The 14,934-nt window shown below is 36.0% G+C and overlaps 1 protein-coding gene across 2 annotated transcripts; it reads right to left on the reverse strand.

The window, feature by feature from the left end:
• Positions 1-7,177: 7,177 nt before the first annotated feature.
• Positions 7,178-14,806, reverse strand: asb13a.2 (ankyrin repeat and SOCS box containing 13a, tandem duplicate 2). 2 transcript variants are annotated; one of them, XM_052554424.1, is made up of 6 exons: positions 14,652-14,806; positions 13,727-13,914; positions 13,475-13,631; positions 12,448-12,582; positions 12,117-12,308; positions 7,178-10,627 (listed from the first exon to the last, which is right to left on the reverse strand). In XM_052554424.1, exons 1-6 carry the CDS (start codon positions 14,695-14,697, stop codon positions 10,500-10,502), a joined length of 846 nt encoding a protein of 281 aa, XP_052410384.1. In that variant the 5' UTR covers positions 14,698-14,806; the 3' UTR covers positions 7,178-10,499. The 2 variants fall into 2 exon arrangements, with proteins under 2 accessions (XP_052410384.1, XP_052410385.1); XM_052554425.1 differs by lacking the exon at positions 14,652-14,806 and adding an exon at positions 14,264-14,561.
• Positions 14,807-14,934: the final 128 nt, after the last annotated feature.

Genomic DNA, 14,934 nt, shown 5'->3' on the forward strand with positions numbered 1-14,934 from the left:
GTCTGTAAAGTATTAAGGTGAAACTGGGAAAAGACTGCTCAGATGGACACATGGAGCATTCTGTCAGGAATACTTTAACAGCTCCTGTAAAACACTCACTTAAAGCATCCCACCTAAAACTGAGGTTAAGCCGGGAACTCTCAGGCTAATATTTAAGACAGCATGCAGGCTGGTGTTAAAACTGTATATTTAAGTCCACAGAAACACACTCATTTAACAGGATATCTACTTACAGTTGTCTGGTTTGCTGACATGCTCGGCTGATGTAGGCAAAGTGCCTGCTATGGAAAAAGGAGAATCCTCTTTTATAATATCACACTTTGGATCCCGAGAATATGATTCCTCTCACTAATATGACATTTATTTGCATAGAGGCAGCATATGTACATTTTCTTCCCAACCACATCGCAAGAGCCCAGACATTACGTAAGTATGGGCCTTGAAACCAAGAGGAGCAATGCAACATGTCAGCCAGGCCGCTAGTCTGAAACATATTCAGTGAGATAGCAAGCCACACGGTGATGTCTTTTTAGCTTATTAATATGGAAAAGTTTATTAAGTGTGAGGAAACATTTGTTGAAAACCAACTGTTATTTACATAAGTACTGCTCTGGGTAATTGGCTAACCAGCACCTTAACGAAAATTAACTAAATAAAACCAAAAACCATGGTTAAACTTTGCTTACCACAAATTAAGCATGGCTTGCTATACTAACGATAGTTTATGGTATTTGTAGTACTATGTTTGTGGTAATCAATATGGCAAAAAAAAAACATGGTTTCTAAAAATGTTACTATAGTAAAACCATGGTTAATTTTCATAATAAGGGTATGCAATTGACCATCAAAAAAGTAAAACTCAACCAGAATGATCTTTCTGGTGATAATGGTTGGTTTATCTCACAGTTTAATGAGAGTTAATCCACCAGATGAGAAAACAAGCACATTAGCATATCAAGCTAAATGCTAATGACCAGTGTGGCTGCAGTAGCCTACTGTATTTATGGCTAATGAGTCAATGCATTTTAAGTAAAGTCTTTCCAACATATTTGCACTCTTAATCTTGAATAATAATAAAAAAAAAATTGTGCGCTTAAGTCCATTTACAATCTCCATCATAAACGGCTTAGTTTTTATAAGGATCTGAGAGACTGTTTAACGTTAACTCTTTGAAGATTATATTCCAGAGGGGAATATATGTTCAAAGCGAGAAGAAAAGCCACGGTTCGACCGTACCATATGTCCGCCTTTACGAGAAGGTTTTGAATTGATCTCAGGGTGCATGAATGCTAATGCTAAAGGGCTAACACATGGGGAAAGCAGGTTTACTATAGGGTCATTTCCCCACGGTATGTTCTGGGTGACCTCTGGGGCATTGTGTGGCTTCAGAAATTAAAAGAATGTGTGGTGGTGTCCTACAGCGTGACGGGATGGCTAGTGATGGACCCAGCAGCTGTGTCAAGCAACCGTCCCTTCTTTTAAGGTTGCTTGACAAGCTGCATTTATCAATGCACAACAATGATTTAAATCCATACAATAACGCATCATTTTTCAGTGGTGCAAAACCGCAGACAGGAGGCCAGGATTTCAGTCAAACTGATATGGGATTTGTGAAATTGGCAAGGATGGAGGAAGCATGAGGTGTAGTGTCCATTCTGGGTCAGTTTTGAGACAGAACAGATCCACGGAGCCTTAAAGTAGCACTGAATATTGCGCTAAAAGCCATGTCAGAACCCACAATGCAAACAAAAGTAAAAACAAATGATTCCATTGATGCGCGTGCAGCACTTAATATAAAAGCACATGGAACAAACACGTGCCTTCTGATTCTAACAAACCTGGACAGCACCGGCACGCTTTTATAAAGCAGCCAAAGGACACAAATGCTTTATTTGCCTTCCCACAATGATTCGCCCTACTAGTTAATGGTTTGATTTAGCTGACCTAAAGTGAGCCACAGAAAGGTGGTGAGCTGTGAGAAGAAGAATGCATGCAATGAAATCTGGAATTACCATCTCTGAATACATCAAATGACTTATGCACAAAACACTCAAATACATGCACATATAAACTCTGCTACACTATAATGTAGGCCTATTAGCTCATATAAAAAGCTTGCTGAGGTCCAGACTGAGTGACATGGCCTTTCTCAGGTGGACTTATTTCTTGCCAGCTTGGCATAAAGGCAGCATTTATAGAGATCTCTTATCTCAGTGCTAATCCAGCTTTTAAACAACTCTGTGCCATGCACAAGGCAAGACTTTGATTCATGCCGATTTGGTTGATCTTAAATCAACTTGTTGGTGTGCATGTTTCAGGCGGGCATGCATACAGTTCAAATATAGCTTAAAGTCTGTCTGTCTTTATAAATCATGAATTTCAGTGAGAACGCCAAAGGGTCTATTTATTTCCGCGTTATTTGTTTAAGAATAAAATATATCCATAACAACATAAAACTTTATAGCTTGTGTCTGAGAGTCTGGAAATGTTTACCTAGAGCTGAAGTGGTACCATTTTCACGCCAAACTTGTTCAGATGGAGAACGCTGAAGAAGCAACAAACAGCTTGCAGCAAGTCTAAAAAAAGTGTCATTTCCTATCAGACAACACAACTCCTCTTTCAACTTAGCATGACCCTGCTAACCAGAAGGCCTACAGACCATATATATCTGAACACAAGCACAGGCGAGTCTCAACTCTCACAACTCAGATCAATAAAAAAATATATATTTGTGCATTCATCTGTTAAGTGCATTGCGCTGTGAAGACAACATTTTGTAACATGCTCCATTATGTATTGCACATTAAGCAAAATGTATTTTAAGGTATTTAATGTTCAAAGTACAAACAGTATTGTTGTATGTTATGATCCTCAAAAATGACTGCCTAGTGTCACCTTTCAATTAGAAGCAGATTTACAACACATCACATTCTGATCATACGATCTGGGACATCAACAAACCAATAAAAGTATTTGTGTCACACAAAAAGTGTTGTATAATTGACCTCCCAAACAGCTCTGCTTCATCCCATTGACGAAAAGAGGCAAAGAGGCAGGGGTGAACTTGAAAAGCCAGATTTGTAGGACAGATGGGTTGCGGCGACAGCGGTAGCATGCAATCTCAAAGCTCAAAACTACTCAACCTGCTGACACACCTTGTCATTACCAACAAGGCCAGACAGCTAATTGTCAGTTTGAAGGAGTGAGAAGAAGCTACCTGGAGCACATACTGTTCTTGTTTTGTTTTTCAGCATGTGATCAACAATGAAATATTCACAGTAACTGAGCCTGTGGCGAATATGACCTTGAAACTGATTATACAACCAAATAGTTTTGCTCTACGATGGCACCAATGTGCTAATATAGTCCGCTATCATTACTCAGCCGTCTCGCAAAAAATTGCCTTCAAGCACCCAAACTCAAGCTGTTCAAATGACTGCATATGGTTAGAAAGCCTGAATCCTTGAATACATTTTAATGTGTGCTAATTCACTTTGCGTGCATGGAGAACAAAATGTAAAACATATAAGTGGTTAGGCATGCCTTTGGATGGGACTAGTGTTGCCTTTTCATGCCTCAAGAAAAGAAATTCCCCCAAATATGCTGACTACAAAGCAAGCATGTAATTGAGGGTTGATCCAAAAATGACAGACTGAGATTTGAGCCACAGTGTAAATAAAAGCACAGACAAACGCCATCAACACATAAACAAGGGGGCTGTAAAACACAAAGAATGAATAGTACACTATGGCAAATAATAAATACATTTAAGATGTGCAGTCAGGTGATTGGTTTCCTCGAATGATTTTAACCAGTTTAATTCATTTTCAGGGGAAGATGAAAACAGAAATCATGTGCATGTGTCTATGTGAGGCCTTTGTTCTCAGTGTGACATGTGCTGTGACCCGTGAAGACATGAGGAAGCGCTAAATCAGCTTTACGTTTTGGAGCCAAAGGGTTTTTCTTCAAAAGACATCATAACCACATCATAACCAACAATGTGTGATGTCAAAACGTCATCGCAACAGAAGAAAAAAAAAATTATATTTATTATATTGGGTTGTTAATTGGTAAAAAATTATTTAAAGCCATGATACTGAGATTTAATTTGGGGTGTAGAAGTGAATATATTTTTCATTTTAGGATGTGAATCACTGGGATTCATAAAACCAGTCATGCAACCGCCATTTAAATAAAATGAAATTAAATGAAATAATAATAAATAGTTATATTGTTCATTTAAAAATGTGAATATCAGACATACAATCCATAAAACCAGCCACGCAACTGCCATTAAAAAGAACTGCCATGTTTTTTTTGTTTTTTTTTATAATACAAAAATAATTAATAGTAAGTGGATGCAGAAGTCAATATATTGTCCCAAAAGAAATTACTTTTGGAAAAACTGGAGTGTATTCAGAAAATCAATATCACGTATTGACGGAGAGGAGCTAAAATGGAAAGTTGCTGAGGTCAGTATGTGGTGTGTCACTTCAATATCCAATAGAGGGAGTCCCTTTAGAAGAAAAAAATCACACAGATGGTATGATCATTTCGGGGAGAAGGGGAAACAAAGACAGATGAAGTGTAGTGTGTGCAGTCTGTCCGACACTGCTTCTGCTCTCAGCTGCACAGAAACACATTTTTTTCTGACTAGACATATACAAAAACTCTTTGATTGAGTCTCGTCTGTTGTTTCAGCTCTAGACTGAGTCAGAGACAGTACATAAAAACAGATGAACAGACCAGTTTGATTTTAGATAGGACTTCACCCCGCATTGCTCTAGGGGGCTGTCTCTGCAATTACTGACTTTTAAGTCACTTTTTGCTAAATGACAAGCAACCAAGATGAAAAGATTCAGGCAACTTTTTCTGTCCTGTAGCCTTTCGTCATTATACAAATTATCTTGCCATGTAATTAACTCCCATCTGTGGCACAAAAAATGCAGTAACCTCCAAAACAAAGCACAACGTTTGAATCTGCAACTAGTTTTATGAAAGATTCCCTATAAGAAAATACAATGATAGAATAATAAGTAACAAAACTAGGTCATGTAAACATTTCTTGGGTACAATATGGTTTATCACAACTAGAACTTGGTCTTAACTGAGTCTTTAGTGTGTGTGTGTGTGTGTGAGTGGAGCGTGCAGTTTTTGAGCTGAGCTTGGCTTTCATGGCTGCGCTTCATACACACAACATCTGTTTCTCATCGAGTTGGAATTCCTGAGTGGATCTGAGGTGATTTGTGCTTGAGAGCCTTTAAAGACAAGAAGCGGACCATCTCAGAACCAGAATCTGCTTCCTCTGCTTTTCCTCCAACCTTGGGTCACTATCTTTTTGTCCAAGCACGTCTTTTACAGTCTTCTAAAGCAGTTTTTTTTTTTTTTTTTTTATGCAGACCTTTGTTCCAGCACAAAAGCCGTTCGGTTGTGTAATCAGGTGTGCTATTTTTCTTGCATGAAAAGGCTGAGTGGCAACATGCAGGAGCACAACAGCAACAAGCAGAATAAAGAATGATTACGAGGAGCAGACGGAGATATAAACCCCGTTGGGTAAAAATGTACTGTTTTGGGCCACAAGCTTCTGTAAAATTGAAGTCTTCTTTTCTACTATGTGATGCTCAATCATAGGTCAGTGGGACAAGAATGTGATCAGAATATGATCAGGTGTGTTTAATCGCAAAGAGGCCTTCTTTGGGTCACAAAGAAGCAAGACTGTCTACAAACAAAGAAAAGAATAACTGTTTAAACAAAATCTGCAGAGCCCCCTTGTGACAATGGAGAGATATGGCACTGAGGAATGGGCCTGGGGGAATAAAAGAAAAAAAGAAAAGAAAATATAAGTTAATTAGCAGTTTTAGATGTCAACATATTGTTCATTTTAAAATCTGAACTGTTGATATACATCCATAAAACCAGCCATGAAAATTGAATAAATCAAAATGCTTGTGAATAAAATAATATTGGTCATTTATAATATTGGTCACTATAGGATAACAATTTATAAAAAAGCCTATGTAACTGTCATTGAAATAAGTGGGAATGCTTATGAAAAAATAGGAATAAAATAAAATAGGAAAATCGATATATAGTTCACTTGCATACACTGTAAATGACCAAAATCACAGTGAGTCATATTAAAATAGGATTCAAACAATATCCATGTCAATTCAGTTGTTTTCTCATTGAGGAAGAATGCTAATTGTTTTATGGCTTTACCATGGAATATCCTGACGGAGGACAACAGACAGAATCTTCTAGTAAATATTTACTTCACAAGAACTGAATTATCTTAAACAAACATAAGATATTTCTGAACAGTATAACAGCAAACATTATAGCACCAAATACTTTTAAGCTTTTGTGAAAAGTATTCATGCCTTGGAATAACCAACCAAAAAGCCAAAAATCACTGGCATGTTCTCTACAGAGCATCCATGAATTCCACAATCTGCTTTAAACAATTAAGACTGGTGAAGATGAAACAACAATCATCTAAAGGCTGTTTTTGAAGATGTGAGTCAGATAAGAAGAAAAAGAGCAGCATTCTTTCAATAGCAGCTGTCGTGTCTCTGTAAGCTTGATATGAGAAGAGGGTTAGCGCTCTAATAACAACGCTCCCCGCTGCTCAGCTTCAGGTCAGATCCAGTGCTCATGGGCTCGGGATACGTGCACAGGAAGAGGATTTCTCCAGTTCAGTGGACTTCACTCTATTTCTGGTCTGGCTGCTATTTATAGAACATTCTGTACTTTATAAGAAGAGGCCGGAGGAGGAACTCGGGATGTGAAGGGATCAGATGGATAAAGAGAACTAGGAAAACTGTGGGTCACATTCAAAAAACGAATCCTGACACCCTTTCGATTAATTGAGGGAAGGAATAGTTGAACAGGCAGATTAGAAATGAATGAAACAAATCACTGGAACAAATCGTTTGGCTTGAAATAAGACAGTTGTCTAATGATAAACTGAAGCTTCTGTATAGGGTTAAAACCTTCTTTACATACATTCACTACTGTCAAATGTTTGGGGTTGGTATCTTTTTTATATTTTTGAACAAGTGCTGCATTTATTTATTTTTACAGTTTAAAATGTAAATTAAAACCATTTTAATATGCTGATTTGCTTCTCAAGAAACCTTTGTCTTTATCAATATATAAACAAACATACATACATAGATACATACATTTTTTTTTAATAATTATAATTGTTATAAACATATACAATTGTTATCAATTTAATGCATCCTTGCTGAATAATAGTAATAATTCCTTTCAGAAACAAAACATTACCGACCCCTAACAGTAGTGTGCATGCTGTAATTTATCTGCATATGCAATTCATAAGTGCATGCAATGCAATTTTAGAACTGCTATCATTATCTTTCATGAAAATAATACTTTGTTTGCATCTGAAAAGACTTATATTTTTGCCAAGGCGTCCAAATTGAGGATACATTATATTAAATAAAAGACATACAAAATTAAAGCCCAACATTTCAAGACCCAATCAAATCGTAATGCATCAAATCAAGTCCAGCCTGATGCATTTTCCTGCAGAATATTCTGATTAACTTAAATAATTAAATTACAGCAGTTAAATTCATGCAATCTTAATATCTTTTCCTCAATTCAGAAAAAAAAAAACAGTATAAGGAAACAGACATATAGACTATATTAAATCCTTCACCTGAATTGTAAAATATTACAACCGGTGTAACTAAAACAACAGCACTACAATAAAACACAGCTGTAAACTGGTTTCTTTCAGTGTCACTGTGGCGTCACTATAGCGGAACACGGACAATGAATGTGGCAAAACGGTGGTATAACTCAAAGTGCTTGATGTCATAAAACGAATGCCGGTGTTTTATCAATAAGACTTTGTTGTAGCTGCTGTGATCTCCTACAATGAATCTCTAATATGAGCATGAGGATGTTAACATGCTCGTTTCCAGCAATGCTGTGTGTTGTGCATAGTGTCCGTTGTCTGAGCGACTAAAAGTTTCCCTGGACTTAATTTAGTGGTCAGAGGAGTTCCTGAATGTAGACAGCTGCCAGATTAAGTGTTTCCTCTCTTTTGGGTCTCTATCTCCTGCTCTTTTTTCCGGCAATATTTAGTGTACATATAATGGTTTCCATCAGTCCTAAATTCACCTCAGACCCATTAAGACAACATATTTTACAACAAAATATAGACTGTTCTGCTGAGAAGTGCTATTAAGAAGTGCTTCCTATTCATGTAATCTGTTGTGCTTGTTACTTAAAAGGACAGTCTGTCATTTACTCCCTATGAAGGTATTTTTAAAAATATCTCAGCGCTTTTTCTTCATAGAGTAGGGACCAGAGTTGGGTATAACGCGTTACAAAGTAACGCGTTACTGTATTCTAATTACTTTTCGTGGTAACGCAGTAATGTAACTCATTACATTTAAAATAAATGTAATTTGATTACAGTTACTGATGTCAATAAAATTAAGTTACTTGCGTTACAAATGTATTAGTACTACGAAAAAATATTAAAGTAAATAAATTTAAATGCATTTCTAATCACGTTTTGGGGCGGCTGCGTCAGTTATTGAGCATGCGCTTTAATGAATTACTGGAGAACTCGTGCTGCTAAAATGGACGGAGATTTTTGTTTAAGATCGGGAGGGAAGGTAACTTCTGGACAGGTTTCCTTTTTCAACGCCACATATCGGACGAACGAGAGCGCAAACGCACAAGTCAGCAATATTTCTTATTTATTGGCCTTAGAGCTGTAATCGGGCCTTAAAAGTTAGGCCTGACAGGACCGAAGCTCGACAGGTTTCGGCCCGAGCCCGAAGTACATTTTGATTGACAGCCTTTTAAACCCCGAACCAGTGTGGAGCGCAGCCCGACATTCAGATGTGCGCATACACGCACAGCTCTTTTGCCTTTTGTCAACAATGAGTCATTTATACATGTTTTAACATAATTTATTCATAACTAACGTAGACCACTTGGAAGTTGGAATAAAGAAATAAAATAAGTCCTCTGTAACATCGTATCTCAGCACTCTAAATAGACATAGACTCATTTAGCCTATAAATAAACCAACGCACCAATAAAAACGATCTTTTTTAACAGATTAAATTAAGATATGGTATTTGGCAATAACGAAATTAAGATAAAGGCTCTGCCGGGTTTGCTTCTCATATCAGATGACATTAATAAAAGAATAATGCGAACATTAGCGTAAATACGCATATGCATTTAAGCCTTAATGAATATATAGTTATCATTTGAAAAACCTTTACTCACAGAGATTAGGCTAGGTCAACATGTTTTTGTGGAGGAAAATGATTGAATCCACTGTAGATGTCTTCAGCGCGTTACTGCGCTCACTGATGGTGATTATTCACTCATTATTCTCATTATAAGCATGGTCAAAACTTTTCCACACCTCAGAACTTTGCTTTAGTTGGTGGTGCAACCAAAACCTATTTTCGCCAGAGGCAAGCCTCCGTTACACCTACTCAGCATCCATTTCACATCTTTCTCGCGCTAATCGATTTACCTATCAATTAATATTAATTTACCTCACAAACCGGTGCGCAAGCCCGAACCCGCGTTTAGATGATATAAATTAAGCCCCAACACGAGTTTTTTTTACATCTATATTTGTGTAATTGTTTAATTAAAATTGTAAAATGTAAATGTAAAATTAATAGTTTGGTCAAAATCGATTCCCTATTTTCATTTTTGAAACTTTTTTTGGTTGGTCCGATCTATTGTGCAATCGATTTTCGAACGAAAAGTGACAGCCCTATACGGATATGGAGTATGAACTAAAAAAAAACATTCGATCGTTTGGAATACGTCTCCACAACCGCAGACATCTGGACTTGTAATAATAGAAGCTTCCATGGAACGACAGCCCATATGTAGTTAAGACATACTGTATATACATTTAAAAAGACTACAGTTTTCATTGTTAGGCAAGTTTATGTTAAGAATGTTAAGTTATAGAAATGCATTGGATCTTTAATTCAAGTTTTCATATTTCTGTAATATTTTTCAGTCAATATTAAATTATGGAAAGAACTGAGTTTCACTTTTTGTAGTTTTTTTTCCTTGTAGGTTTAATAGGTTTTCAAAGTAACTTGAAAGTAAAGTAATTAGTAATCTGATTACTTTTTACTTGCAGTAATCAGTAATGTAATCAAATTACAATTTTAGAGCAGTAATTAGTAATTTGTAGTGGATTACTTTTTTTGGGTAACTTACCCAACACTGGTAGGGACTAAAGGTTATTTTGGACCCCATTGGGATAAAGTCATGAAACTGAGTTAATAATGACAGAATTTTCATTTACAAGCAACCTTTAAACTTAACTTTTACATCATTCACCTTTAATGCTCTTAAGTGCCAATATAACTAATATTTATTTTTCGAGAGATTTCAGTGCTTCATATGTTTGTTTTGCATCTGAGGTAAAACGTACTTCCATGGTATCTGTGAACTTCTAAAGAAAGGGTTCACTGGTATAAGAGGTAACTGATAATACGGTTGGGAATATCCAGTTTGACCACCACATCCACAGCTCGGACGCCCAACAGCGTCCTCAGGGCGATACGGCTCAGCTGCTGCAGAGAAAGAGGGTTACCTGCAAAAACAGTATAATGCAGTATTAAACACTTCAATAACATTTCAATGCTAACACTATTCCTACCGATTGCATTTAGCTACAGGAGGAGAAAGAACATGTAAATGAGGCAATGATGACAACTGTGGTAACTATTTGGTATGGCCACCCTCCATTTTTCTTACATTTGACTTCGCCTTCCATAGAAACCAAATAAAAACAAATACAAGTGAAAATTGCAGGAGATAAAACCTTCTCGCTTGATAATGTCTCGCGCTCAAGATCACAACCTCTTGTCATATCACTCAATACACAAAATCAAAATGTTTGCATTCTCGCATTATTAATTTTAGCCTCTGAATGTCATTTTCAGGAAAATATTTATATGCTCCTAGGCCACGGTTTCGCATGAATCTGGTTTACATTCTGAAGAGAGGCACTGCTGTGTTGTGTTTGGACTCAACTGGGTCGCGAAAGTGCCTGTGGAATGAGACTAATGATGGATTCCAGACCTACACCAGAATCTAACTTTTAATCTCATCATCATAAACTTCAGGTAGTTGTTTATAACATCACACCCAAAACATCCTGAGCAGCACCTAGGCAGCAGACCTGGCTGTGAATCACTCCTGCAGCCATCGTAAAATACAACCACAGCGGCAGCATCACTACAACCAGGACATGTAACATTAACATGAGATATATATATCATGTATATATATTGTTTTTTAAGAACATTTAAATCTGAATCTTAAATCTAAACTGAACTTTTAACTGATTCTTCCTCATTCAAAACAATATAACACATAAAAGGTAGGTTACAACAGCTTGTACATTAAGCCATGGGCACCATCTGCTGGACACTTTCTATATTGTCTTTCTCGTTAAGAAAAAAATTACATTAACTTTTTTTTTTATTAGATCTTTTTTATTTATTTATAAAAACACTGTTTTGCTTTTAAATTACTTTAAAAAATCATAAAAATATAAAATATTTAATTTATATTAAACTTCAAAACTGATTTTTTTACAATTTTAAAACTTTAATTAGTGACTATTTTTTTTACTTAATTAGAAATTATATTATTTTTATTTTTTTGACAAGAGACCAAAACAGTGCAAAATATTAAACAAATAGTTTTTTCATTTACATTAAAATCGATACTTTTCAAAATGTGAAATCTTTTATTACAATATATTTTTTCCATCAAAATTTTATATTAAATTTATTTTATTTTATTTGACAGGAGACCAAAACAGTGCAGAATATTAAATGTAAGATATTTTATTTCTATAACACAACGAATATGTTTTTACATTTTAAAATGGTTTCAGATTTAAATTACATTTTAAAATTTGAAATCTTGTACATACAGTCTGTCTAACCTATTAAGTAATGAATGTAAACAATATATCATATCCTTAAATGAATGTAAACCATTTCAGAACACAGATTACGGTAAGTCATGTAATTTCATTTCCTTACAAGGCAGTTTTGTTTTCCACTCACTCTCATAAAGCTGAAGATATTGTGCTGAGGACGTATCTGGCCTCGTGTAGTCGACTGGCTTTCTGTCATATTTGTCTCGGGCGTAAATGTTGGCCCCGAACTCCACCAGCAGCTCAATCATATCCACATTGTTGGACTTGGCAGCATGATGTAAGGGCGTCTCGTGTAGCCTAGCAGCATTTACTTGCACACCTGCACACAATGATTCATGATTAAAGCTTTACTTTGGTGATTTCAGATCTAAACGACCTTCTTTAGAGGCACATTCTTCTGCGTTTGCATGGCTGACAGAGTTCTTTACAATCTCATGGTTCATTGAATCTGGTTTTACCTGCATTCAGTAGCACTTTGACACACTCCAGATGTCGCTTGGCACATGCCACATGTAGAGGAGTACCGTAGTACAGGTCATAGGCCTCCAGACTGGCTCCTTTAGCAATCACTAGCCTCACACAATCTGCATTACCTACATAACATAATATTCTCATATTAAATGACAGACAAGTCCACAAGTTCACTCAGAAAGATCAGTTTATCAAAATAATTCTTACTCTATTAATGTATACAATTCATACAGATGCTTTAATCTTTTTTTTTTTTGGGGGGGGGGGGGGGGGGGTTGACAATTATATTTTAAAACAATAAAATAATCATCAAAATAATGCATACTCTAGGCATTTATAAAAAATACTATATAAACAAAAGACAACAAAACCAAATACAATTTTCATAATAGTGAAAATAATTATTGTTCTTAAAATAAAAACAATTAAACAAAATGTGAATATAAAATAATTATATAAAAAAAGAATTTTTTTAATTATAAAGTTACGTTTTACCTACATGTAAACCAGCTTCTGTAATACTACAGAAATGATAAAATGTCAATAAAACACATTATAATTTTTTTTTTATTTGATATAAATTCAATTTTATATTTTAAATAAATTGTAAACGTATAAATAATCATGAAAGTAATTAATACTCTGTAATAAAAAAACATCAACAAATCTTAATATAAAATAATTTTTGATAATACTAATACTGATTATATATATTTTTTTTAAAATGTAAATAAAATAAAATGTAAAAATAATAAAAGAATCCTAAAAACTCCTAAATTCTTTCTCTAAATGTTTTTTTAGCATTGTATATAAATTGTTTTTAAATAAAGTGGTTTAAAAATAAAATAAAAACAACCATCGACTCATCATTAAAATAATTCATTCTCTGAATTAAGGTAATTATTCTAATAATAAGATAACTATAAATTTTAAATCAATAAATAAAATAACATTAAATTGAAATAAAACAATAAAATAAAATACACTTCTACAGTGTACACCGAAGCAGCCCACCTCCCATGCAGGCCTCGTGTAGAGGAGAGGTGGTACGAGAGGTCAGCATGGGGTTCACTTTTGCTCCATACTCCAAAAGAAGCCTCACACACTCAAAGTTCCCGATAGAGCACGCTTCACACAGTGGAGTGCTGCCATCCACGTTCCTGGCATCAACCTGCAACACAAAACCCCATTTCAAAGCCCAAGTCAGGACTCAGAATACACTTGTGTCTGGGACCCTTTTAAGAACAGTGTGTGTGTGACTGCCACCTGAGCTCCAGCGTCCAGCAGCAGTCTCACACACTGTGTCTGTCCACTCGCAGCCGCCTCGTGGAGCGGAGTGATGGAGTCCACAGCCACAATATTCACCGAAGCTCCCCTCTGGATCAAACTCTGCAGCTCTGACACCTGTCCTTGACATGCAGCCTTATGAACCTCTGTCCTCTCTGACCAGAAACCTGATACACAGAAAAACCACAACCACAAGAGTCAGTAACAACAGATCATTTCCACTGGTTTATTCATGGATAATGTGTTGTGGTAATAATTTTAGCATATGCGATAACAATGTATTGTTAGGCATAATATATTGGTCATATAAGCCTTCGATTTATTATTTGTATAGTTTATATATTACCATGGTTGGCTATGTGACATAGACTGTATTTAAGGCTATATTAAACATGTTTATTGGTCGTTGACTACAGTTGCATGGCATTAAGAGCACTATGGTGTGAAATATGATAATCAAAACAGGGCGACACGCCGCTGCAGACCGGACATAGCGGCAAATACGCGTTGACTTACCGATGTCCCCGAAAAAATAAGGTCGTGCCGTTTCCACTTCCATCTCCGCTTTAGTAAAATGGTAGAGAAAAATAAACCAAACACTGTCGCTAACTAAATAACTAAAGAAAAAATTCTGGTGTGTTTAGAAAAACAGTGTATGAATCACGTGGTCTGTTCTGTTTCGGTTCTAGTTGTGACGTGTTGCCGTTAACGGTGGGAGTTGTAGTTAACTTCCAATGCTCCTGCTAAATAATTGTGCCGTGACCGTGACCCACCTGAGCTCCAGCCTCCAGCAGTATTTCAACACTTCGAATGGGCTTGGATGCATGCATCATGCCTAGGTGTTAAAATTATCCACAAACACGATTTTAACTGATGCTTTTTTATGCTTGTGACAAATACTCACCACTGTCACCATTAAACGCTGATCTGGCAGCGGTAAATTCCATCATTTATTATATCTACTTGACATTTAACAAATATTATTTTTTATAACATGCGGCCAACGTGCTGATAAAGTAAACTTGTTCAGAATAGCCGCCTGTGTGGTTTGTTTGCGATACTACGGATGGAATACGGCAAATACGCAAAGGATTCTGGGAGATGTAGTTCATCCTTAGCGCTAAATAACATGAACTGGAACCAGTTGTTTAATAAACTTTTCGAATGTCAAAACCTAACTTTTATAT

This window comes from Carassius gibelio, chromosome B4 (assembly GCF_023724105.1).
Source record: "Carassius gibelio isolate Cgi1373 ecotype wild population from Czech Republic chromosome B4, carGib1.2-hapl.c, whole genome shotgun sequence".
NCBI lineage: Eukaryota > Metazoa > Chordata > Actinopteri > Cypriniformes > Cyprinidae > Carassius > Carassius gibelio.

What these genes read in the sequence shown, in the direction of transcription:
- asb13a.2 (XM_052554424.1), bottom strand. Translation starts at nt 14,697, where the DNA reads ATGATGGAATTTACCGCTGCCAGATCAGCGTTTAATGGTGACAGTG. An exon ending in TGCTGGACGCTGGAGCTCAG is followed by an intron (nt 13,632 to 13,726) that starts GTGGCAGTCACA and finishes TTTGTGTTGCAG; the next exon opens with GTTGATGCCAGGAACGTGGA. An exon ending in CAAAGTGCTACTGAATGCAG is followed by an intron (nt 12,309 to 12,447) that starts GTAAAACCAGAT and finishes CATTGTGTGCAG; the next exon opens with GTGTGCAAGTAAATGCTGCT.